Source organism: Eurypyga helias, unplaced genomic scaffold (assembly GCF_000690775.1).
Source record: "Eurypyga helias isolate BGI_N326 unplaced genomic scaffold, ASM69077v1 scaffold8863, whole genome shotgun sequence".
Classification (NCBI taxonomy): domain Eukaryota; kingdom Metazoa; phylum Chordata; class Aves; order Eurypygiformes; family Eurypygidae; genus Eurypyga; species Eurypyga helias.
In genome coordinates, this window is record NW_010241930.1 from 32,035 (window position 1) to 59,468 (window position 27,434).

General features: G+C 37.6%; 1 protein-coding gene across 1 annotated transcript in view; it reads right to left on the reverse strand.

Moving 5' to 3' along the window:
• SUPT3H (suppressor of Ty 3 homolog (S. cerevisiae)) overlaps positions 1–25,231 on the reverse strand; it is a gene marked incomplete at its 3' end in the record, with an annotated part of 40,157 nt that extends 14,926 nt beyond the window's left edge. Inside the window, exons 1-5 of the mRNA XM_010148908.1 lie at positions 25,194–25,231; positions 23,581–23,665; positions 22,137–22,223; positions 20,865–20,955; positions 19,084–19,220 (exon numbers count right to left, since the gene is read on the reverse strand). Coding sequence (XP_010147210.1) covers positions 19,084–19,220; positions 20,865–20,955; positions 22,137–22,223; positions 23,581–23,665; positions 25,194–25,231 — 438 coding nt within the window. The remainder of the gene's footprint in view (positions 1–19,083; positions 19,221–20,864; positions 20,956–22,136; positions 22,224–23,580; positions 23,666–25,193) is intronic.
• Positions 25,232–27,434: the final 2,203 nt, after the last annotated feature.

Genomic DNA, 27,434 nt, shown 5'->3' on the forward strand with positions numbered 1-27,434 from the left:
AATTCATTAATTCATGTAACTTATTAACTACAAAAATAAGTAAAACCATTTAGCTCAGCCATTTTCCCTGACAAATCCAAAACTGGCAACTTTTATGGTGAATTTGGGTAAGAAGTGTATGTCTATAAGGGAAGCATTAAAATTAATTAATTAAAAATGAATAAAATTAAAATACATGTACATAGATATGCTCCTCCTTAGCATGTGACTGGAGCATGCACAGTTACTTGAATTAACTCTTCCTTTTAAAAAAAGTTTTTCTGTCCATTATAATCAAAGAACAATAGAGTGGTATTCAAAAATGTATTCTTGTTTCCTTAACACCAGAAGTGTGCGTACAGACATTTCATATTCAACTTGTGGCATTTATGCCACTGAGTCTAATTCTGTGGTCAGATTTTTATTCTTTTGGAATAGCCTTTCTAATTTGATAATTGCAAGCATGGAACTCCAGATAAAAATCACATCAGGAAATTAAGGGAATAAGTGAGTCACATATTGAGTTTGAAAGGAAATGCTTCCATCAGAAAAACAGTGACCACTAGGCATTAAATATAATCTGCATGTCTTTTTATAAAGCCGGAGTAACTTTCTCTTTAAGCTCAAAATAATATGAGATGTTTCTTTCAGTCTCCCAGGCTGAATTTGGCTGCCTGCCGCCTCTTGAACAGCCCAAGCTTCTTGACCAGAAGAAGAACAGGACTTCAAAATTCCTGTGTGTGCTCTGCTAGTAATTTGCCATCTGAGCATGACCGAGAGCAAACGAAGGCTGAGTTAATCACATTTTAAGTCTCATTTCACAATTGTTGCACTAAACCAGTGTAAAGTTTGTGCTCGGTGATGCCATGATGCACACTTGCTGTGTATAACCAGCTGTCTCAGGCTGGGGGAGAAAAAAGCAAAATCAAAACTACACAGGCCCAGGTATAAGGAATAAGAAGACCCCAAAAATCACTGTCTGAATTGAAAGGGTTTGAACAAAAGCATTAAACTATTTCTTTTTACTGGGACGTACTTCATGACGCTGATGACAAAATTTGGCCCAGCGTGAATATTTCATTAGTCAAATGCTAATGACTGTACAATACTAGTTATTTATTTAACTATGCAAAAATAGTATGCTACTATTCATAGAACCATAGAATGGTTTGGGTTGGAAGGGACCTTAAAGATCATCTAGTTCCAACCCCCCTGCCATGGGCAGGGACACCTTCCACTAGACCAGGTTGCTCCAAGCCTCATCCAGCCTGGCCTTGGACACTTCCAGGGGTGGGGCATCCACAGCTTCTCTGGGCAACCTGTTCCAGTGCCTCACTACCCTGTCCAGAAAGAATTTCTTCCTGATATATAATCTAAGTCTCCCCGCTTTCAATTTAAACCTGTTACCCCTTGTCCTGTCACTACAGGCCCTTGTAAAAAGTCCCCCCCAGCTTCCTTGTAGCCCCTTCAGGCACTGGAAGGCTGCAATAAGGTCTCCCCGGAGCCTTCTCTTCTCCAGGCTGAACAAGCCCAACTCTCTCAGCCTTTCATCACAGCAGAGGGGCTCCAGCCCTCTGAGCATCTCCGTGGCCTCCTCTGGACTCGCTCCGACAGGTCTGTGTCCTTCTGATGCTGGTAACCCCAGATGTGGACACAGAAATGCATGGGGGGGGTCTCACAAGAGTGGGACTTAATGTTTCTTAATTTGTTTAAATATAAGCACGTTTATCTTCATAGCAGCCTTGTGAGCATTGCTCCACTACTCACATGAGAAACAGAGCCATAATTATTTTCTCAGAAGCAGTCTGTTTAATTGGGAAATGCTTCTCTTCTTTCTCTACTTTCTCTTTTCTCTTTCTAATTTTAGAAAGGAAAAGGAAAATGAAAATGTGAAGATTCCAGGATTCAGCAGAACGATTTAACATTTGGAATTTAGTAAATTTGAATCATCAGCTAATTTGGCTAATTTGGAACAATTTATTTAGTTAGTCCCTTACAGCATGCCTATTGATAAATATACCACAAAATTATGAAGTGTTTACATAAAACTAAAGAAACATATGCTGTCATTAATTCAAAACAATCATCACCATCCAAAGCCACTATGGGAACTCTCTTATTAAAAACCCCAGTTTCCTTCCCTGGAGAAAACAGGAAAATGACAGAAAATATGTTTCTGAATTACATAAAACTTTTATAATTCTTAAATCACATTTTGAGTAAGAAGTAGAATTGAATTTCTTAGATGAAACTTCCCTCATACATCACTTAAAAGCAGAAAACTAAAAAATTTCATTTGTGAACAAATTTTGCAAGATTTTGTTAGTTCGGTTGAGATTGGAGGAATACTTCAGTATTTTCAAGGCTGAAAGTCAAAGTGAAACTTACTGACTTGAGAAAATCTACACAAGCATTTGCTGGCAGCTTTTAGTAACTGAAATGTAGATGCTCTGTACTAGTGAAACCGCAATTTCTTAACACTGACTTTCTAATGAATTGTATCTTAAATAATCTCAGCCATTTCACGGCAAAACAAGTTTTTTTTCAGGAGCCTCGTCGAGTCATCAGAGCCTACATTGGCTTCAGCAGAAGAAACAGGTCTTACGTATCCTGGTCTCTTGCCCTGCAGCACTGATTGTCGCACAGCACCCCTTAGACCCTTCATGCATTTCTAAAAAAATCAGGTACCATTACAATAGTGTTGATGGGAATTTCTGCTTTTTTAAATGCTTAGATGAAGGGAAACAGAGCAAAGAGCATCTACTGTATATGGATTCATTACCATAAGCTTTACTGATAGTTTATCCTGTTTCCTAATGAAAGCAAAAAAAACCCACCGTGTCTCTATTAAAAAGCAATCAGATTTGGTATCCTGGTGACACTTTAAAGAGCACATTATGTGGGAAAACAAAATAAACATTTACCCTGGCAAATGAAAGTGAATTTGGGTTTTGACATACTTGGCAGGAAGGTAGAATTATATTCACGTCAAGTATGCAGAAAAACTAATATAATATTTAAATATTTGCTTAAGTAATATAGAATTTAAAACAACACATTAGAAGAACCATTTTTTGTGAAATATTTTTAAGGTTTTTGGTATAGGACATGCCATGAAACTAATATGTTCAGCTGAAGTTTCAGACTTCTACAGCCTTTGTTACACATGCCCTTCACTTCTTGAGTGCTAGAGTCTTCATCTTCTACTGACAAGTCTTTATTTATATTTCCAATACAAAGGCAGTGCTGATACTGATGTCTTAAACTGATAATGAACATACACAGCTCTCCAAAGAATGAACCCTTGAGAATCTGAATTTTACAAATATTGATATAATGAGCTAATGTTCACACTATCCCAGCTAAATCCTACAGCACTTTTCTACTCTCAGACATTACATGTGTGCAATTATTTTAAAACCCCTTTATCTGCAACAAGACATAATTCAGTGAAGACAGACCTTCATATCGCTCAGAGAGTATCTACAAGCTGTTTCTCAACTATATTCAATAATCTAGCACTAATTCATAGATTGAGCTGGATACCGGACGCTAGTTTTAGTTCCAAAAGTATTTTGATGCACTGTCTAAATATGCAGATATCGGGCTTTCCTTTTTCAGTATAAACCTGAGTTAAGATTACTTGCATGTACCCCCAAAAAATAAAATTTACCAGTGCATCGGAATTATAAATGATTTTGAGGCTTGAGGTACAATATTCTGAATTATTAAGAGTATTTTAAAACATTTATTTTAAGAAAAACATTTGCTTAATTTTATCTCATTTGGAGAGATATGCAGGATCAGAAGATATTTTGAAAAATTTCTAAAATGCCATAATGATACTATAATAATTCAAAGCAACACCACCAGACTTCACTGTAACTGTACATTGCAGAAATGTGTCATCTTAAAATCACTTGAAAAGAATTCATTTAATTTTAACCTGATTAATAAATTAAATTATGACCTATTAAACTAACTGCTTATATTTTCAATTTTAGATCAGCAGAGCTCCTCTAGTCCCATCGTAAGAGATAAGCCACTGTTTATTTCAAATCAGCAATTAAAAGTGATGTAAAGAGTATTCAGACTGTAAGACATTAACAAAAAGGGTTAGCTTGGGGAATTTGACTTTCAATCTTCACAATTTGTAATGTTCAATTCACAAATTTTTATGCTGCATTAATAATAGCCTGTAGTGATAGGACAAGGGGTAATGGTTATAAATTGAAATCAGGGAGGTTTAGATTAGATGTCAGGAAGAAATTCTTCACAGAGAGGGTGGGGAGGCACTGGAACAGGTTGCCCAGAGAAGCTGTGGATGCCCCATCCCTGGAAGTGTCCAAGGCCAGGCTGGATGAGGCTTGGAGCAACCTGGTCTAGTGGAAGGTGTCCCTGCCCATGGCAGGGGGGTTGGAACTAGATGATCTTTAAGGTCCCTTCCAACCCTAACCATTCTATGATTCTATGATTCTATAATAGCTTTTGAACATACAGTATTCATTCATCCGGCCTGTTAAAGAAATAAATTTAGCAACGGACTATTCCCTGTGTGCATTCTTAAAATTCCTTGCAATGCAAACAAAAGTTGTCAGCACAGCTCAATTCAACATGCAAAATTTTCAGTCACTTATAAAAGATGAAAACAGATAACATTTTTAAATATAGAAAGAATTTTTGTTTTCTTTTAATTTGATTCTACAGTTGTCCCAATGATTTTAAAGGGCAGAAAGCTTTGAATTCCAGACCTTAGAAGAGATATCCTAGAATCCTACTACCAGGATAACCTGAAAAGAAAGCCATGGCTTTAATTCCTGCTCAAAATCAATTATAATGATATTGAACATATGCCAGGTTGTTGTTCTTATTGCTGGACACTGACAGCTCTGTAAATTTGACCACAAAATTAAAATAATGTATTTTTGGAAAAGTCAAATCTTGTTCATATTTCTAAGGATTTCTCTCATCCTATTTGGATTTTCTTGGAGGTTCAGACTGACTGAAATGTCAGGGGTAGTGTTTTTTTGGGAGGTGAAGGCGTGGCAAGGTGAACCAATGATCTATGGAAAAAAATAAAAGAAAAATCACATAGTCCTTCTGACAGAATAATGGAAAATTGTCTTCAGTTCAAAATATTATCATATTTGGGCTGTCAAGAGCAATACCTTGAACAGCAGGATTTTGAAGCACAGCTTTGAATGTTGAAATTTATGTAGTATCAAAGGTGCTTATATTGTAGCGACACTAACAGCCACAGTTGGGCATCGATCACTTGGCTGCGCTGGGAGAAGTTGTCGTAGATTCTCACGCCGTTGGAGAAAATTTACTCACCACTGGCAGTTGCTTGACTTCCTCAGGGCTTCTGGGTTTTTTTCCTCACATTTTTAGAGTCAGGTCTATCATTTCTCAAAGACGCCAATGTCTCCTCAGCATTTTTGTCTCTTTCTTTCAAATACAATTCAGGGTAACCCGGTTAGCAGACACAGCAGCCACCTCATTGATACATTTCTTTGCATACTGGAACTAGAAATCAGACCTCCAGACTTGGGGTACATCAAGAGTTAACTCCCATTTTAAGAAGGGTGTGATTAGTAGCTGGAAATCTGCCTGAGTTTGGTACATCTGAGGACGCTATTACAATTTTCAGATATAAAATAATTAGCTGATGATATGAGCTGACAGCTAATACATCTACAGTAAACATAAAAAAAATTCTTTCCAAGCGGATGTAGAGAATGTGTTCCGTTTCTGAGCTGTTTGATATGGTCTGTGTAAGGAGCTAGGACTCGATACCAGATGCTCTATGTTCTACAAGCTTTTTCTGCAGATGTCTGCAGCCTGAGAAAATCAACAGTGCTTTGAATCACACTCCTAGTAAAAGCATCTTCTTGTCAGAGTCACTGTATGATATAGGATATGAATCCCACACAAGTGGATGAACTGATCTTAAATACTACCATCTGACAATGGTAGAAAAAACTTGTAGTAGGTCTGACAAAGTCCTGGAAATGGCTGTTAGCCTTGGGAAATAAAATCCAGCCCTCTGACAGAGACTACCCGTCCCTCTTTCGTTTGATCAAATGAAACCAAATTTACTGATTGCTTCCGAAGTTCCAGAGGCAAAGTTGCAGCAGCATTTCACACTGCTACCAAAGAGTCCATATCTTTGCCCCTCACGTGAGCTACTCAAAAGAAGAGTCTGGAAAAAATGTTTACGACTTATTTGAGAATATATGCATCTTAATGTATGTTTTGTATTACCACTTTACTTTAAAAGCAACAGGAAGAAAGCAATCTCTTTTAGAACACCAAAAATATAGTGTATGTGATACAGACACCATTACACCAAAGAAATTCTAAAAGCCTGCCACTACCTGCCTACCAAAAGAGCTACATCTTACGTCATAAATCCACATGTTCACCAGAGAAGAATACTTTTTTACTCAGAAATAAGCCTGTGCCCCCATCCCCTTGATAAAGTTCTTACTGAATTCACATAAATCAACTTCTAAAATGTATTCTTTATGCAAAAATCAGTATTTTTTTCCTAGTGACAGTATTATGGTGTTGTCTTCCTTAAAAATTTAGGTCTAGTTGCCGATGTACTTTCTCAAGCCAAAGTGGCTAATTTTTGCCATGTTAAATGTGAGCTCCAGATTATTAAAAGGGTCAAAGGCTGATCTCAAGAATATCTCTAAGATTAAACTCGGCACGTGCGCTCCGTGAGGACTTTATCTGAGGTGGCTATCTGAAAATGAGCACTGTTAACGCTTTCCCTGAGTAACCAAATCGAAATAACCTTTTCTGATCCATTTAGAGAAAGTGTGTAACTGTCTAGATATCCTCAGTTTTAATTAAAGATGTAGAGCAAAATGGAAGAAAATAGAGGAGACTAAATTTAAAGTTCAAGGGGCAAAACACAAAAATGGAAACATGCCACCTCGTGTAGAGTTAATGAACTATGCCTGTTTATTACCCACGCTGTTCTCTTAGGACCATCGTGGGTCCGTTTTCTACTAGATTGGGTGAGGATGCTTCTCCCATTTTGCAACATGTCGAGCATAATTATATTACTTTACCATTTCAACAGACACTTAAGATGCTTAAATCTTCCTGCTTCTGATTCCATAGCTGCAACACATGTGTGAAGCTATCACCAAGTGCAATTTTGCACAGCAACCAGATCATATTCTTACGGAAGAATACAGCAAGCAACATTATAGATAAAATAAACCACAACGGCTGAGACAAAATGAAAGACAGAAAACCCTGTTCCTTGTATACATAAAACGTCTATTCCAGGAAATACCAGCAGTTACCGATTACAGAAAGTGCAGAAGCTGGAAAGTCCAATTATATGCTACCTAGATTTTTAAACAGTTTTTAGAAATCTGAGACAGTTTATCATCTATGTGTTTTACAAAAGCTCTTCTATTTCAACCCCCCCTGCCATTTTAATATCTGAAATGGGAAATTTCAGTGCAGGATCACAGAATTGTAAAATAATTCACACCAGAAATAGTTTGGGACCTTTCCAGAGATCAACTCTCAGAGTTGATCTGAGAGATCAACTTTCCAGAATTCAACCCTCTGCTCAAAAGAGGTTCAGTTAGATCAAGTGGCTCAGGACCCTGACCAGTCAACTTTGGAATATCTCCAAACTTGGAGCTTCCTCAACTTCTCTGGCCAACCAGTTTCAGCCTTTAATCAGAATTTTTATTTTTTCCTATTATAAATCAGCCCAAATTCTGTCCTTTACCATGCACATTTAAGCAGGGTCTGGCTCCATCTCCTCTGTATCCTGCCATTAGTCACTTGTAGACAGCAATAAATTTCCCTTTAGACTCCTCTTTTTCAGACAGAACAAGTTCTAGTCTCCCAGCCTTTTGTCATATGTCAGGAGCTCCAGCCCCCTAAACTTCTTGGTGACTCTTTGCCAGACTCACTTAAGTATGTCAAAGTCCTTCTTGTACTTCGGAGCAGAAAATTGGTCACAAATCCCAGATCCAGCCTCACAAGTGCCAAATAACGGGGAAGCATTATTTCCCTTGACCTGCTGTCTGACCTCTTTTATCACAGTCCAGTATGTGGTTGGCCCAAAAGCTGTACTGTTACATGGGATTACTGCATCCCACATTTGCTTTTGTCGCACTTCATGAGGTCCCCATCAGCCCATTTCTCCAGTCTATCAACAAGGTCCCTCTGAACGGGCAGGCCTGCTTTCCAGAGATTTGTCTGCTCTGGTATCATGACTCAGTATTTATTTGCCACGCTGTGAATTGCTGCTTTGATTTAGTTTATAAGATTCAACAGTAACCATGTCTGAATTTAATGCAAGAAAAGAAAGAAATGCTTCAAGAAAATGCAGTACAAGGGGAGGCAACTCCCCTGGTTAAGAGATGTCCTATGCTCACTTGAATTCCTTGCATGTTAATTTACATGGAAAGCTGATGAAACTATGGTCACAGTAACATGCAAACTTTGTATTCTCCACTGTACTTGTGTTCTTATTCTTACTCTCAGTAGTAAGATGATATCTCCTCTAAAAACCTGCCATAGTGTCCTATTTTAGGGATATTCTGTCAAGTGACAAGTGTAGTTCTATCAGAATTATCTTTGAAACTAAAAATGCTGCTATTTGTAATAATTCAATCAGAAACAAAGTTTTTACTATTAGATTACATTAATGACCTTCACCTTACGCAACATATCATTTGGCTGTCCTAACGACATCTGAGCTCTAGTGTGAATGTAGGTGGAAAGGCCTGGCCTCTGATGCCTTTGCAAATGGGAACAAAATAAGGCAACAGTCATACTTAGCAACGAGGTAGAACGTGCCAGGCTAGCTTTTAGACTGGAACTTACTCAAAGGGAGCTGAAAATACATAGATAGGGACTACTGGGTGAATCAAGTGATTTTCGATTTTTCACTTAAGTGCCTGTGACAAAGGTTCACAGAATCCTGTCTGATTCCAATCAAATCTCATGGGCAATATAGAGCAGAAGCTAGCAGAATGATCTCTTTGCTTGAGGGGAAAAATTGCACTAGTCCTGTCTAATCCTGTGGTCAGAAGAAAAAAGGAAAACAAAACCTCCATCCCAGAATGAAAGGAGAAAAGCAAAGATCAAATATACGTAAGGAAGGACAGAACAAATCTCCACTTAGCACAGGCTCCAACAGTAGGTAGCCACAAAGGCTTAGAGAATAACAGAACTACAAGACAAGCTTATAATAATTATTTTCCTGAATAGTTGTACAGCACTCGGTGATCTGTGGCTCAAGCACTTTCTGAACCAAATGCAACGTCTTTGTATTCCACAGCCTTCAACAGATGATTTTTTTCCCCATTAAGTTATGCAATTCTATAGATCTGAGATCATTTTGGCTAGATTTAGCTGGACTGCAGCCTGAAAATTACTTGCAGTGCTCCTCTATATGGTCTGTATGCTACAAACTGTGATGGAGAGCCTATGCTGACACATGGCTTGCTCACTCTGCTATCAGAGGGTAAATGCCAATTTGAAAGAAAGGGATTCTTAGTAATTGTGTAGAAGGTATTTGCAGGGCTAACCCAAGAGCCTGATTAAAACTAGGCTTTGGTTCCAAGCATTCTTATTCCCTTAGTGAATATACAGAGTGAGGAGAAGAAAAAAGGGGCTTCTCTACTATACCTATTATGTCTAGAAAGAGCAGATAAATGAACCTTCAGATAAATTAAGTTGGTACGGACTTAGGATGAGAGGCATGCATCAGCCTCCTATGGATGAAGCAGGAAAAAATTATGTCCTTAATATCGGTTTATGAATGTTCTCACCTATCTGTTAAATCCAGGACCTGTCAAATCTCAGAACACTCTCTTCTGGAGTAGTTGAAATAGAACACCATCAAACCCCTTTCTATTTCATGCCATAGGGACCTTACTCTATTGTCTTCATTTATTGGAAGATCTTATTTTCTTCCACAGAAAGGTTTTTGTGATATGAAACCTTAAATGGAAGAAGAGAGAAATTCAGGAGCGCGCACACTGAAGTTTGGTCAAACAGTGGCTGATGCCCCACGGTGCTCCTGCACCACAGAGCTTTGCAGGTGGGAGCGAGAGAAGCGGGCGATTGTGAAGCTTTCGGCCAAAAACACAGGGTCTCTGTGCTGAGGTTTCACTCTCACTCTGCACAACCATGTCAGAAAATCTCGTCCTTGCAATGGGTGAGAAGTGGGAATGTCAGGGAGTAACCCTGTGTTTGAAATTTTAATACCATTTTCATTCATATTACAACTCCATGGATTTTTCTTCTGAGTTTTGTGAATCCTGTGCAAAACAGTCTCAAATATGGTTTTACGGAAGTGACTAATTCTTTCAGGACAGCTTGAGATGCTAATACTGTTCTCAGTATAGGCCTGGTTAACATCTCACCCTAAGAAATAAACCGTTGCCATTTTTTATTCATTCAGAAAGGACTTAAACACTAGGCTAATGGACTTAAAAGATTAGTAATATGTGACATCAGAGTTCAAAGACCTGAAACAATAACTTTTCACCCCAAAGCATCTGATTACATTCTGTTCTGTAGAAAAGATTTGCATGATGACACCTCTACACAACCTCAGAAACACAAGTCATTATCAGCACTGATTTGTTTAATTAATTTAAAGTATAATAGCAGTGTTAATACCAACAGGACCTTTGTCAGTCTTCGGCATCATTCCTTGTTCCCAATTCTCCAAAGTTTACCTAAACAATAATTGTGTTGTGAGTACCAACATGTGGTGACTAGTATATCTAAGCAACAAACACGCTGAACGCAGGATCACAAATAAACACAGTATTAAAATACACTTAGAAGGAGAATGTTTCTCTAGCCTTACATTTGGCTCCTAATCAAATGCTCTGTGGAAATACTGTTTATATGAATGCGTGTCTACATTTGGTTATAGATATAAATAATATATATATAAAGTTTCCTTCCAAAAGTTAAGTTGAAACACAGTCATTTGTGTGTCAAAAATACAAAATACAACAGCCCTGAATCTTCCTCGGAGAAAGTAAACAGTGGCAAAAAAATAAAGAACTAAAAGACAGAAAAGCAAATAACACCTTGTTCTCCCAGAAAAATAAAACACCTAAATTTGCAGTATGAGCAATGTTAACTGAAATGCTTTAAAACCAACAATACTTTACCAGGACTGAAGACCCAAACAAACAGCACTCTTTACGTAACCATAGCAACCAGCCCTGATAGTCTCAGATTTGTAGCAGTGTGAAAAGTCTATTGATATTACTGGCTATAACAAGAAATCTTTTCCACTTGATAGCTTTTTTCCCATTCCAATGAGAATGACACAATATTAACAGACATATAGATAATAATGAAAAACTCTGTTTTCTGTTTACTTTTAACCAATTCAACCATTACCCAAGAGAAAAAGTGTTTTCCCAGTATCCCAAACATTCCCCAGCAATGTGTAATCAGAAAACCATGAACACCAACGAGCTTATTTTTATAATGAATAATGGTTACCAACACCTTGATGCCCAGACAGCTTCTTTACAGCTGAGACACTACTACTTGTGCTATCTTTGCACCCACCTGGAAACACCAGACTGATGCAGTGAAACTAATTCCCTCTATATTTCCATTCCTAACTTGGGTAAAGTATGTTTTGCAGTATCGAAAAAAAACATTGCCTAGTTTTTTCCAAAACATTGCCTAGTTTTTTCCATTGCCAAAGTTTTTTCCAGGGTTGATGTTTCATCTACGTTCTTTTTAATCTTTGCATCTACGTATATCAAAAGAATTAGACAGTATATAGGGAGATGGTGTTGACCTTATAGTCTACTAGAGAACATCATCACATTCTTTTTTTCATATCAAGGTCCCACTGCACACACAGAACTTCAGTCCCCAAAAAGAACCACCCCAGAGGCACCAGAAGTACTTTTCCTGACATCTGATGAATTACACTCAAAAGTGGCTTAAATGCTTTTGGGGGTGGGGGAAAAAAAAGTAAAAGGCAAAGAAAAAGCACTTTTCTCTCTGATCTAAGAAATGAACTTCCCCCTGTATTGTTCCTCTCTCATTTCTGAGTAGAGAAGCTGGCCTAAGTGACTGGGATTTTTAAACTTTTAGGCAGGTACAGTTACGTGAAATTCAGCCCAACTTGTAGTAGCGATGAACCCAGCTCTCAAAGCAGCTGAAAGGAGATCCTAATTTTTTTCATCACTGTCCCAGGAATCTGTTGAACATCCCCACTCCTATCTGAGTACATTAGCTAGAGATTTTAAATCCTTTTCCAAATTCAAGACAACCATCTCTTATTTGGCCTGGACATGCAGGTGAGGAGGACACTCGTTCACACTTAGGGTGACTATTAATTAGTCCATACAAGAATGGACTAATTCTTGTATGACATAAGGTTTTTAATGGTATTGGTTGTCCTTCTGTGTTCCATCACTGGGATCCTTTTACCCACATTTGATCATGTTGGGTAAAGAATAAGGAACCTTATTTGATACCTCCTTTTTCAAAACTTAATGTCTTAAAATGTAAGGCTATACCTTGAGTGGCTGGGATAAATGATATAATATCAGAAAACTGCAATTCTATATGTGGACCAGCACAAGACAAATAGATGATAGATCTGTGAGAGTATATTTTAAGGACAGCACAAAAATGAAACAGGGATTATACTCATTCCCAAGTGAACCTGAGCAACCATACATACTTGTAGGCATATGTAACTCCACTCCTTTGCCAGTTCCCAAAAACTCAAGCCTTTTCCACTTCTAGTAACTTTTGTCTTAGTCTTTCAGTCTCCACTTTCCACATATGGGCAGGATAGAAGCAGAATCGTCACTGACAACATAGGAAAATTCCCTGCAAGACAAGTCTATCCAGAGGAATCTACGGAGCTGTGTAGCTCACTGTGAAGAAGATACAAACATGTATTCAGCTGAAGAGCTCTCTAAACTCCACTACTTATACTGCTTGGATCTCCAGTAATTACATTGTGAGATGAGACAGCTCATGTGCAAAAACCCCAAAATAATTAAACATTCTCATCTGTGGCCAGATCTTACGCCAGGATGAATTCTTTCACAGGGTGTAGCTGTTAAAATTGGAGAGGGGTTAGCGCTTATAAACTGTGGTTCTAAAAATTATTAAATTCTTAGATTTGGGCATAATATTTTGAGATAATGGAAGTCACCACCTAATTAAATGCAAAGATTCTGTCCCAAAATTTAGCTTCTGTCAAAAAGAATCTGAAACCACTACGAAAGTTTAAAATATTTTTTTCTGAAGAAAATAAATTTAGCATAAAAATTACATAGCGAAAAGGATGTGCTCTGAGAACCAATGCCCTGATGCTTAGTAACACAAAACTTCTTAGTTTGTCTTCTGGCATGCAGCTTCTATTAAGTATGTGTTGTCCATACTACAGCACTAAGCTTTCCATATGGGCTTTACATCACATTCCAGTTTGTTATCGATACACCCTGCAAGAACAGATAGTCCATGAAGAGTAATGACCCCACACAGCCCATAAACTGGAATAATTTTCACCAGTGAAATGAACCCGTAGTACTAAAAGGCCTCAGAGCTCTTTCTAAATCATTTCCTGCTTATTTTCTTTGTGCATCTTTTCCAAATTAGTACTATGAATTTGACTACTTCAACACCATCTTTCAGATATTCCCTTAAGAGAAGAGCTGATAGTTTTTTTTCTTTATTATCCCATCAAAGTTTAGCTGTCTCAGCTAAAAGACACCAGGTCCAAGAGCTAGCTCCAGCATGGAGAAGCATGTGCCTGTGCTCCTGCCCTCTGGGCCTTCCAAAAGAAGTGGTCACATCCAAACCATGCCATTGAGAGACCTCCTGGCCCAGGCTGACTCCCAGACTGTTCCCAAGAATTACTCTGAACAATGTGACCTGCCTCAGGTAAAAGTGTGACCACTCAAAAGTTGATGATCATATTCCAGTTGGAGGGAATCTTTTTGGGCATGGTCTAATTTACTACTATATGCCAAGTCTATCTTGCTTCTGTGACTGAAGCAGAGTTGACTTCCAGAACATGACTCCTTGTATGCCAAGGTGCCTCTAAGTGTTTTTAAGTGTGTTTGATGGACAGAAATTAATTGTATCTGAACACCATCAAAATCAAATAGGAGTCATTTCACCTCATGTGGACACAGGGTATATTCCAAACACACCTACACTTCATTGCTATCTACTATATTTTGCACAGGGCCAATTACATTTCTGTGAGGTTTGTAAAGAAGCATACTACTGAATAGTACAAGGAACATCACATCCATGATGAATCTCCTAGAGTCACAGGATGGTTTGGGTTGGAAGGGACCTTAAAGACCATCTAGTTCCCATCCCCCTGCCATGGGCAGGGACACCTTCCACTAGACCAGGTTGCTCCAAGCCTCATCCAGCCTGGCCTTGAACACTTCCAGGGATGGGGCATCCACAGCTTCTCTGGGCACCCTGTGCCAGTGCCTCAACACCCTCTCCGTGAAGAACTTCTTCCTGATATCTAATCTAAACCTCCCCACTTTCAATTTAAACTCGTTACCTCTTGTCCTATAACATATTGTCCTAGAACAATACACCTGAAAGAAACACAAGCTTCTGCCAACCCCTTTCTGCAGGGATGTAACTTAGTTTTATCATTTTTCTGGCATCTAGCCTGTTTTCAAGGTAGTATATTCTTCCAGGGAAGATATTTTCCCTGCCCTGTTTATTCAAACTTGTACTCTGAAAGCATTATGGTAGCTACTGCAACTGAATTACTGCCATATAACATCTGAGTGTTGGAAATATATCCCTAAACTAGCAGTCAGAGTGACAGATGAATGGTGTTTCTTTTAATCCTATGGGAACAAAAGTGAAGCAGAGTATTCACAGCATGATGCTCTATGCATTCCTTTGTATGTCAGTTCAGATTTCTGATGGCAAGACCTTTTCCTGGTGGGGGAGGTGGAACTATAAAACAAATGAGAAAAAATGGATGTTTACAGACTGAGTAAGAATTCAGCTTTGAAGTGCCACTGAGTTTTTAACACAGCTACACTTGATTTTGCTAAGATGGTAAATTTGATAGTGGTTCTGAAACGAAAATATAGAAGAATTACCATTACCATTCACAAAATCACAGCAGAACCTGCAGCTAGTTTAACTACGGGCAGGTCACCTGAGAGGTGCAGAGTAGAAACATAAGAACACAAACACCCAAACCTGCATCTCTACCCAAACTACAAAATAAGGCAAAATTCCGAGATTTTAAATGAGTGAATTCAGGTTCTCTCCCCACTGACTCAGCCATATCCCACAGGAATCCCAACTCTCTGTTCTAAATGATTTTTAAGAGACAGAGGAAATCAAAACTGCAATCCACATGCAAGGTATTACTTCTTGTGGATTCTGTCATACAACAGACTACAGAAGGAAAAGTGAATTCCCGAGCACCACCAGCTCTGGTTAATCCAGAGCTTAACCTGTACCATAAAAAAGGGGTTGTTAGGTAGACCACCTTTAGATTTTATTCTCAAGAGACTGTCACCTGTTATGAAGACACTTTCTATGATTCTAGGATGATATATAACACATAACATTCTATGATACCACAGAATCACGGAATGGTTTGGGTTGGAAGGGACCTTAAAGATTATCCAGTTCCAACTCCCCTGCCATGGGGCGATATGCTCCTTCACGTGCATAGTTCCATCTATGAACTAGAATCATTTATTCCAACTGTTCTTAGTCTGAAGAGCAGCATTTCACTGGTGTTTGCTGCTACCTTAGAAGGGCAAAACAATAATTGTTATGAAGTGACACAGAGGTGCTATTCCATTTTTTATTTTGTTTTGATTCTGCCAAGACGGTTGGTTTGACACTATTTATTGCTATTACTGAAGTTCTCATAAAAAGTAATGATCATAGAATCACAGAATGGTTTAGGTTGGATGATCTCAATGTATTAATAACATAATCATGTATTATTAAAAAGCAATGTGATTTTGTTTCATAATTTAGTTCTGTACTGAAAGTATTTCACCTTCTACTGCACACTGCTATTATTACTGTTTTAGAGATAGTCCCTTTCCTTCAAATGAAAACCACAGGATACATCAATAACTTCTATATACCATCCTAGAAGGATGTCCTTTATTTTTTTTTAACATCACTGTGTTAGAGGTGTTTTTCAGTGAAAAGCGTAGACCGGTTTGTTCTCCTTTAGTAATGTTTCAAAGTGGCTTGGAGCTTTGCTTACTCATCCATGGTACAAAGATGGAATAGACCATACAGAACAGCCAGCGATCTCATGAAGTCTAAGCTCTGATTTTATAAAATGTTTTAAAAGGAATGAGTATAAACAGTATTTGCTTTTTGTATCATAACTGAAACCATACTGCTAAACAGTCGTATCCTGTTTAGCCCATAATAACATCAGAAATATATGTTTATCATCTGCTCTGGACAACTCCAGCATGATTTTGGCCCAAGGCAAAGGAGAACTGAAATCATTCACAGTTGTCCAAACTGAGATAACCACACATATCTGAGGTAATTGATACCTAAAAGGAACACAGCCTTTAGATCACGGTTTGTGATGTAAGTATACTAATTCCTTAAAGAATGCTGTTAGAATTTTTAAAGTGTCTATTAGATTTCCTCTAAAACCTAGCATGGATTAAACAACCTACTGCACAAAGAAAATGTGATACACGAGATTAGCCCATCCAGGAACAACTCTGCCTTTAGGAGTGGATCACATTTCCTACTATCTTTGATTCCTTTCCACCCACGTCAAAGTGACAACAAAATCGCAAACAAAACAAAGCCAAAAATATATTAAACATTTTGAATGGCACATCTCAAGCCATCTTTCATGTGGTGTCATTAGTTTTAAAAAAATAATATGAAAGAAAATACATAGTACTGACTTCATACCTGTATATAATTCATGGATCTATTATAAAAGAAGTAGATTTTGATTTTTATCTTTTTTTAACAGCGAAACAGATCAAGAGTTCACAAATTATAATAAAGTAGAGCAACAGAGAGTAGAATTACTTTAAATATATATATGGACACTATAGTTCATGAATTATAGTCTAGTGAGAAAAAACAAAACACGTAGTCAGATGAAAGATAAATATTTGATTACAGGAACATATTCCTTGACAGACAAACACAGAGTCAGATTTGTCCTCACCTAGGAGACGGCTACTTCTAGCAATGTGTGTAGTTATTTAAACTGAAAAAGGAATGTATTTTTGTAAGCACATATTTTTATGCTTACAAGCTCAATGGATTTGCCTGCCCTTATGCAAAACATAAAACTTTGTATAAATGAATATGTAGGAGGAGAGGACAAGGAGAAGGAGAAGGAAAGGAAAAGGGAAAAGGAAAAAGGGAAAAGAGAAAAGGGAAAGGGGAAGGGGAAAGGGAAGGGGAAGGGGAAGGGGAAAGGGGAAGGGGAAGAGGAAGGGAAAGGGAAAGGGAAAGGGGAAGGAAGGAAGAGAAAAAGGATGGGAGAAGTGAAAAGGAAAAGGGAAAGGGAAAGGGAAAGGGAAAGGGAAAGGGAAAAGGAAGAAATCACCAGTTTCCAAAACACAAAAAGTAGTTGGCAACAACTGTTCTATGACACTGATTCTTAGCTGGGGAGAAATGGTATTTTTCCTAGACAAATTCTTGGAGAGAAGGGATTCATTATTAGGTTTTGAGTGATTGTAATGGGGAGAAGGGGAAACAGGACTGGGAAAATCCCAGTTCTGAAAAGGGGCTCCATCAAGAAGAAAAAAATGAGAGTTCCAACTAGGGCAGGAGAAAAAACAGGTTATTTTCTAGAATTTTGCACAAAATCCTGGAAGTGAAATGATGCTCTAGTAGTCAAATACTAAATACACAAATATTACTGAATGCATCAGACAGCTCAGCATAGAAAAGCAAAGCAAAGCCACCAGCTTCTACCACTGAAAGGGTATAAAAAGCACTCAAAAAATAGCATGTTTCCAACAGCCAATATGCTATACTACTGACTAAAAAGGGAGGAAATTGGACCAAACACCAGTGTGAATTGTGAGCATTCTCCTGGCACAATTTTGCCTTGGACATCCAGTTGCCCACACAAGACATGAGCAGGAACTGAGCATGAACAGGGGCCGTGGGCTGTGCTCCATGTCTACTAAGTGCAGGGCTACTGAAAAGGCACGGGAGCTCTCTCCACCTACAAAAAATTTTGCCACAGGGACTCAAAGCAGGCCATGTCACCTGCCTTCAGGGCCAGAGAACTGCCCCTGGCCTCGTTCATTGATTAGCAGAGATATGGTCTGTGGATCTTACAAATACTCCAGAGTAAATGACATCCAAGAGGGCATAGGGTTGATAAAATGTATAAGGCATACTTGCTGTGATGTAATATCTTGTGCCAGTATAGCTAAACCTCAGTGAAACCGAGTAAAACTAGTATCAAAAGCAACGAGTATCAAAACCATCATTCTGCAGACTTCCATGCCAACACAGCTATACTGCTTCTTGATCCCAGGCTGGCTTTTTGAGAGTGGTATGTTACTGCATTCTGCAATGCTGACATAATTTTTCATATGTACATAGATCAGAGAATAGGACTTGAAAGCAGGTTTGAGAGAATAGCACATACTGAAGCATGTTTGTACAGAATATCTAATTTTATCTGTAAGCTGTTTTATATAAAAGAGCCCTCAAATATTACTGAAACAATTTCTAATGAGAGGAATAATGAAAAAGAAAAAAAGTACCGCAAAAAATGCATATGAAATGTTTATAAATTGAATTTGCTTTTACAGGAAGAAAATACAAATACATGGCAGACAGAAGGATCCGTAACTATCCTTTCGTACTCTTCCTTCTCAGCATGCGTGCTTAGATATCAGGAAACTTGTGAGGGAATAGGAAGAATATGGAAATAGGATGCCTTTAGACCATCTGGGCAAAAGGAAGAAACATGTAACAAAGATACATGCGGCACAAAAAAGGCATTGGACTAGCATGAGGTATGAAATACTTTGCTGTTTTCTCTGCTGGAGCTGGGTAGCAGTAAAAGAAAAGAATTACCTCCATCCGCTCTTGCTTGATATCATCAATCTCATCATCTTCAAACATGGCTAAGAGCTCTCCAGTCTGGTCAATGGAGTTGAGAAAGTCTTGAGCAAGCTTCTGCCGTTTGTTGGTATTATTACTGTTGAATTTGTCTTCAAAAAAGGTAATCAAAGAACAAACAAGTCATTCGGCTTTTCCAAATATCAACTGATGTCCCTAGGAAGGACATGTTTTAGAATCACATGTACTACACAGGGAAGGCCTGTTCTTACTGTAGGCCTTAGGCAAGTCGTGCTGCCTGAGCAAGGTGATGTCACTGCTGTGTTGCAGTACCACAGCAGGAAAAACCTTCGGTGTTTGCTAGTATAACCTAGGTTTTTTTAGTAATCTAGAGAAACCTAGTCTACTGTTCATTATTTCTCACTGAAGCATCCACAGAGGATAGAGTTTTAGAAGAAACCACCCTTCTTTGTACAAAACCTTCACTTGTACAACAGAATATATAGAGGAAATGCTCCTTCCTGAAAGCACATGAAACATTCCCATTAACTACAGCCTAAAGACAACCATAACACAAACACTAAGATGAAGGTCCACTGCACTACAGTAAAACCTGGAGAACCCTGGTGTGGTGACCTCTGTTGTTCTAAACAGAAGAGCAGCTATAAAGCCATTAGTTTCACAAAACAAAAAAGAATGGCTTCAATTACCAGAGCATGCCAGAAAACGAAGTCTTTAATTCCCTGATGAACTGTTTTTAGGAAACATTTCACGAGCATCTGAATGTCTTACGAAAATTGTTTATTTGTTTTAAATAGTGACAGAGTTGAGTATGAAGAAAATCCAAAGCTGTCAGGTAAGAAGCTATACTGACAGATTTCTTGCACGAAATTATATACTTTCACGCATGGTGAAAATAGAAATGCCACAGGCAAATTAAATCTCAAATGAGTTGATAAAAACTTATCCACAGATTGACTAAATCAAAGCAAGAAGTACAATGTTGACCTAACATAAATGTGGATGCTCGGAGGAACAAAATACAAGGAATTCAGTGAAAGGAAAACAAAACAAAATAAAACAAAACGGCTCTGAGAAAACAAATAAATTAAATATGAAAAGATGTGTATGGGCATTGGTAGATGTTATAAAAGTATGGCAAGATTTAGATTTGCTATAATAAGTTTTAACTTTTACAAAGGAAATGCTAATTATCGTATTATTAGAAATCAACAAAACTTTACAGCAGCATTATATGGCATATATTAATATATTTGTATTACAAACTGCTTTTCCTTTAAATGCCTCGGTTATAAAATCTGTGACTTGCTCATGGAATGGGGAAACAAAAGTTTTTCCCCAAATTTAAACTACAAATTCATAGTATAAAATCTTAAACCACACTGAAAAAAAGCCCCGGTCATATATTAGAATTCAGTGACTTCAGATCATAAATGTTTTTTTTAAACATGTCAAAACCCTTTAATAATAACTTAACAAATGCCCACACTATTGCATGTGGTAGCTGGTACATTTAAATTACACAGACTGAATTCAATTAGCCCTTTAACCAGCACTTCAACAGAGTCTGACATTTTTACTTAGGGAGGTAGATGCAAACATTTACTCCTAAAGTATTTCACATGGAAAACCAGAGATTTTAAACAAAATTAATCTGAAGACAATACTTTTCTGTCTTTATCTATTAAGCAAGATGTTAAGGCTTTGCATTGAGCTGTTCAGTGCATTTATAAAATATTCAGACTCTCCCAAATTAAGTAATGTTTTTCTTCTACCTTCAAGGAGGTCGTCCTCTTCTATTCCTTTGACAATTTTAGATTTATAGTCTCGAAAAAACATGTATTTAAGCAGCCTTCTAAGCTTCTTCTAAGAGAAAAAGAACCATTTATATCATTAGTATTAATATCCCTTAGACCGCCTTTGTAAGACAGAAACATACAAATGTGTAATACGTTACTCAGTAAAAAGAGTTTTTAAAGTGTTCACGATTTTTGATTCTGCAGAAAATCCATACATAGAAAGTACATAAAATTCAGAGCAGTTCTACATTAAATATCATTTCTTTACACTCCTTGGCACTTTGCTTGCCAGCTGTGAGGCAGAAATGGGCTTGACTTTCAGAAAGCAGAAATTCAGAAATCAGGCTTCTTTTGGGCACTCAAAAACCTTTGCTTAGTCTGGAAATTCAAGTCTAAAAATGCATATTGACATGAACTTTGACATCCATATTAATGACTGTTTTCAGAACAGCCTTATAGATCATCTCAGATAAAGAAATTGCAATTGGTTTATATGTTTTAGTGTTTTTTAGTTTTGATAGGGTTTTGGTCATTAGGTTTCACTTATGAAATGAGGAAAGAAAAACAAAGGAGAGAGGAAAGGGGGAGGAAAAGGGGGGAACTAAGGAAGAAAAGGAGTTAAAGGAAGAATAAATAATGTTGATACAAATAGTTGACAATAATTTATAAATTATTTTGAAATTTGAAGAAAGAAAATTAATCTTTGTATGGATTAAAAAAAAAAAATTACCTTTTCTACTTACTACCCAGAGAAAGGAAGACCATCCCTAAATTTAGAGATTTTAGTGAGATAAAGTTCATAAAAAAATACTAGAAAGGAAAATCAAGACAGGGCTTATTGACAGCCTACATGACAAAAATGTAATGGTCACAAAACCATCACAACTACACCTGCCTAACTAGGGGAATATTAGAATTATTTCTTTTTAATTAAAGTAATAAAAAGGATAAGGATCAATATTTAAATCTTTATTTAAAAATTATTTTGAGTTCTAGGGTACATTACACACCCTAAAGCTTAATGAAAAAATATCTATTGATAAGTTAAGTTACAGGAAAAATTGAGAAGTAATTAAAAATTTATACAACTATTGTACAGTGCACAATACAACAGGGTACCAAGCAGCTATAATTATGAATAAAGCCATTCACAATGATGGATGCCTTTCACAGAGGTTAAGCAAGCACTTTAAAACACGATCAGCAGCTTACTATGTAAAGTAAGACATTTCAGTCTGATTACTATACCTTATCTTTACGCATTAAGAACAGGAGATCTTCAGCAGAGATGACTCGAGCTCCTCTCAGCTGAGAAACTTCAGCTGCCTGCTGCAACTAAAATAAATGAATAAATAAGAATGGCTGTTTCTGTGTTAAAAAACTTACTCCCTAGGTTTTGTTTTAAGTAAGTTCAGATAATATTTTGTATGGTCGTGCACAGCAAACACAAGCTGGGACCCTCAAAGGTGTCAGTCACTCGGCTCTTGTTAGCCAAGAAGTGAATAACTATTTTACAAATATCCTGAAAGACTCTTGACAAATCTCAAGAAAAAGCTTTTTTCTGTTTGTATTTAAAATGATTGCTTTTAAAAAGCACTACATATCTTTTTTTTCTTTCCTTGCACCACATTAGCCCAGAAAATGAACATATAATTCTCTCAGGCAATGTAAATATGCCAAATTCTTGCCATAGCACTTTATCTGCAACTGTGGAAGGGTGGCTGATCCCTCTCGAAATATTTTAGAATAACAAATATTAATTTAAAACAGCTTACCAATGCATTTTTGGAAAGAAATTGTACCCCTACTTGACTTACCATTAGTACAAACCAGACGCACATGAAGTCTTTTTAAGGTTAGTCTCTTTTCATTTGAGAGAAAGAAAATTAATTGATAGGAAACACCAACTCTATTAATAAAGTAATTGGAAAAACCTTATTGAGCAGACCAGGCCATTCAGATATGAAAGAGATAAAGATGGGATCGAGCAAAGAATGCCACAAAAATTGATAAGAAGTGGCCAAATGAATGTGAAGCAAAGAACCATCCTTGCCTCCATCGCAACAGTGCATCTGAAGGCCCCAAACTCATTAAACTGTGTTGTAAAGAACAAAAAACTCTTTGTAAGGGACTAAGGAAAACAGCCTTAGATTCACCTTCAGTAGGTGTGGGAACTTGGGCTAGTTTATACACAAATAGATTGTATCAAAACCAGTACAAGGTTAGAAACCAAACTTGTGCAAGCTGGTGCTTATCAAACTACTGGGCTAGGGAGGTCCATCCCAAATCCACAAGAGAAGTCTATGGGATTTGCTAGTCTCACCTTGCTAGCCTTTCTTTCTGGCATAAGATGATACTGTAGAATAATTGGGATAGAAAGGATGCTTCACAGCATGGAATACATCTTTTTCTCTAAATTCAAAAACATCATCCAAAAGACAAAATTTAATCATAATTTCCTTGCTCTTATCCTCGTTAACCATCTGAAGGATGAACTGACAGTGAGCATAACACAGAAGTTATCAAAAGGAGAGACACCTGAAAAAATCCTTGACACTGAAGTTCATACACACCTGTAACAGGATTGATACACAGAAATTTAATTCGTTTTTAAATATCTCTACATTCTTCTTTCAGAAATGCATTAATGCACCTGAAAATAATTTAAAGAAATCCTATCCTTCATACTCACGCTAGCAATGGTTTCACTCAGTATCACTGGCTGAATAAGTATATTATTAATCTGAGCTCCCATGCTGCTATGACTTGAAATAGGCCTATTCAGAAGTTAAAAAGATCAACAAAAACAGTAGCTGTTTCTAATATCCAAAGGAGGAGGCGGGGGGTGGGGGGGAGAAAGATTTTCATTTTGGCAAGTGTTCAGTGGGCAAAGGATTCAGTCCATAAATCATAATACTGGACTGCTATAATTTTTTTCCACACTAATCACATGCATACAAAACATTAACTGTATCTCATATGCACAACACAAAACACACTGCGTGAGAAGTTTCAGATTTTCCCCTCGAAACCCTCTCTTGGCCCTTGCAGTCACAGAGACCAGAGAGATTTCAGGAATTCAGAAGTCACAGTGATATAGTATTACTTGAAAAATGTAAGAATGCGAAAAACGATAGTTCTAGTTTTTTGGCCTAAGTAAAACTGTTTCTTATTCTGATTAGTTTGAGGGCACACAAGCTACTTATATTTCCAACATAAAATATAAAGAGCTGGATAAAAATAAATTTACCAAGAACGAGCCAATATTCATCTCTGGTGTAAATCTATTGCAGTTAATGGATTTATGCCAAGGCTGACACTGGTCCCAGTAAGCTTAAAAGTGTTACAAAACCTGACCTTAGCATGGTGATAACACAACACAGCTTTTCTAAATATCATATAAAACAAGGGTAGAAATATCTGATGTGGAAGTATGATCTAGTTCCCTAAAACCTGTTGGACCATCACTATAATCTTTAAGGTCCCTTCCAACCCAATCCATTCTATGATTCTATGAGACCTTAATTTTCTTACCATAAAATTCACAGACGTTAATTTTTCTGTGTAGCTGAAATACTTCATTTTGCCAAATGATAAACACATGACAACAACATTTAAAGCAAAGACGGTGTGCAAGCTGCTTACAGGAACCTCCCAATGAATCAAGGGAGAGTCAGGAGAGGAGGCCAAATTCACGTCCCATTTGCATCTAAGTAAAACCTGAATAACACTGTTTACTTTAATGGAGTTATTCTGGGCTAAACACAAGATCAAAATCTGGAATAATATTCCCAGTTTTTTACCAAACAATGAGAACTTTATTCTTGTACTGCCTTTACTTTTGCATCTATTTTATTTTAAGGAATGAACACACAGCATTTAATTTCTTTGGCTTAAAGAAAGCGAAACACAAAAATAATTACTTCCTGTACAGTTATAAAATATGGATTATTTATCCAAACAGACCATAATGAGTTCTGCATTGGTACACATGTTTACCTGGGAAACCAGGTTATGCTCAGGTAAATATGTATCCAAGCAATTAAAAAAAAATTACATACCACACAGCCGAGGTTGGGGGAAAGATGTATTTATAGTTTTAACACACACATAATTGACTCATTCAAACCACAACATGAGTGCTTTGCTATAATTAGTATTATAACAAACTGTCTTATTTGACTGTCCCAGACTTGCCATTAATATGCAATAAGCCCTGATTCCTGAATTTCCGGAGCTGATGACCTTGTTGAGTCATTACCGTGGCCACGTTGCATGATGAAGGGGGATTTCAGGAAGCCATACCAAAGAAACGATCCATCTCCAAGCACCCGAGCATCCATCATTGCAGGAAAGAAACTTTCAGTTCTGCAGCCCTGAAGTCAGGAGTTCCTTCACTTCTTGCTGCCATGGAAGCAAGGGGGGGTTGACTTTGCAAGCGGCAGGTCTGCTGCTTGTGATTCCAGATGATTCGAACAGAAATCATCAGGTGTGATATAAATGCTGCAATAACTTTTTGTATATGAGGTTAAGCGATGGACACAGTGGAGACAGGGCAAGAGTTCCCCACCGTCTCCCTTTTCCAAGTCTCGGTGATGTTCAGTGCCAGTCACAGGGTTTGGGGCAGCAGCAGCATTTCCAACATACTCACTGTCTTTTCCTAATTTTTTAAATGATTGAAATTATTTAGTCCACATTACAAAACATTTTGTTTGGGATTATCTTGAAGAACAGCAAACAATCCAAATTAGTTTTTTAAAGAAAAACAGGTTAAATTTCCCAATAGCAGCAAACAGTACTTAAGACCTCTGAATCTGAGCGTATTTTTTATTACAGCCAAATTATGACCCCCTAAAAGTGAAGTTTAAATAACGGAAGTGTTGAAATGACTTTAACTATAGGAGCGCAAATAGCTCTGTTAATAATTAGGAGTTTATGAAAAATAAGTGTATTTTACAATTTTTCACATTACAAAGAAGGCAGTATATACCGTAACTATATTTTAAAGTCTAAGAAGAAATGGCTGGGGAATAATATTTTAAAATGTAATCACTGGTTTAATGACTTTATGAAGTTAGCTTTCTTGGCAGGATGAACTGAAGTATGTTAACAGTCACCTTACGGCTGTTTTCTTTTTGCAACTTCTGCAAATTATAGATTTGTTGAAAGGAGTATTCATTCTCCTAGGACAGAAGCACAGTTGCTTCAATGGTACTGTCTGCCTTTTTTTTTTTTTTTTATAATTATTTTTTCTTCCACTCCCTCCAAAGTCAACAATCCCCAATACTTCTACAAAAATGCCTTGATGGACAAACAGACAGAAAGCTGGAAAACAAACATACTATGTTGTGACATAATCCTTCCAGTTAAACTGCAGGATGGAGTCGAAATGGCAATGTTTGCATGCCTTGAAACTGCTGGAAGCCAAGAATAATGCTTCAGGATCTATGATTTTGTTTTCATTATAGAGGAAAATTAGATCAGAGTTCACCTGGCTGAATTTTTCTCTGAGGCAGGAAGGTTGCTTTGTTATTAAATATGCATTAAAATGTTCTATTTTTTCATCTTCTCTAGATCAAAAGTATGCAACTATAAAAATACTCTGAATTCAGAGTCAGTGCTGAAAATGTATTCCAAAAAGAGCATCCCAATAGTTTTTTTAAAGCAACTAAACTTAAATTTCACTTAAATCTTTCCATACAATATCTCACATATCACTAATGCTGACACCTGAGCTTCAAATCCTAACACACCGGGGAAACACACAGAATTGGTTTCCACACACCGGCACAGGGATGCGCTTTATGCAGTCGCTCCTTTGCGACGCCCAGTTGTAACACATCCTGGGAGGATAATTACGTTATGGGATCCATTAGAGCACTCGAATGACTTAGGATCACCACACAAAGGGTTTAACAGCACGACTAAATCATCACAACTTCTCTAAAACATAAAACTTTCATCTGCAGATTAAAAAGACAATCTATTTTCCTGTTATTAGGTATCTGTTTTCAAATATAAGTATCTTTTACTGAAGACCACTGAATGTAGCACCAAGTGGGATCTTGAGAAGATAAAGCTGTGTGTCCCATTTTGAGGCTGTAGCAGAGCATTTTCCTGCTTGACATACAATGATTTTCAGTCCATACAGATCACGAGAATAAGAAAACTGCGAGAATTAGGCTTGTTCAGCCTGGAGAAGAGAAGGCTCCGGGGAGACCTTATTGCAGCCTTCCAGTACCTGAAGGGGCTACAAGGGTGCTGGGGGGGGCTTTTTACAAGGGTCTGTAGTGACAGGACAAGGGGGAACGGGTTTAAATTGAAAGTGGGGAGGTTTAGATTAGATATCAGGAAGAAGTTCTTCACAGAGAGGGTGGGGAGGCACTGGGACAGGTTGCCCAGAGAAGCTGTGGATGCCCCATCCCTGGAAGTGTCCAAGGCCAGGCTGGCTGAGGCTTGGAGCAACCTCGTCTAGTGGAAGGTGTCCCTGCCCATGGCAGGGGGGTTGGAACTGGATGATCTTTAAGGTCCCTTCCAACCCAAACT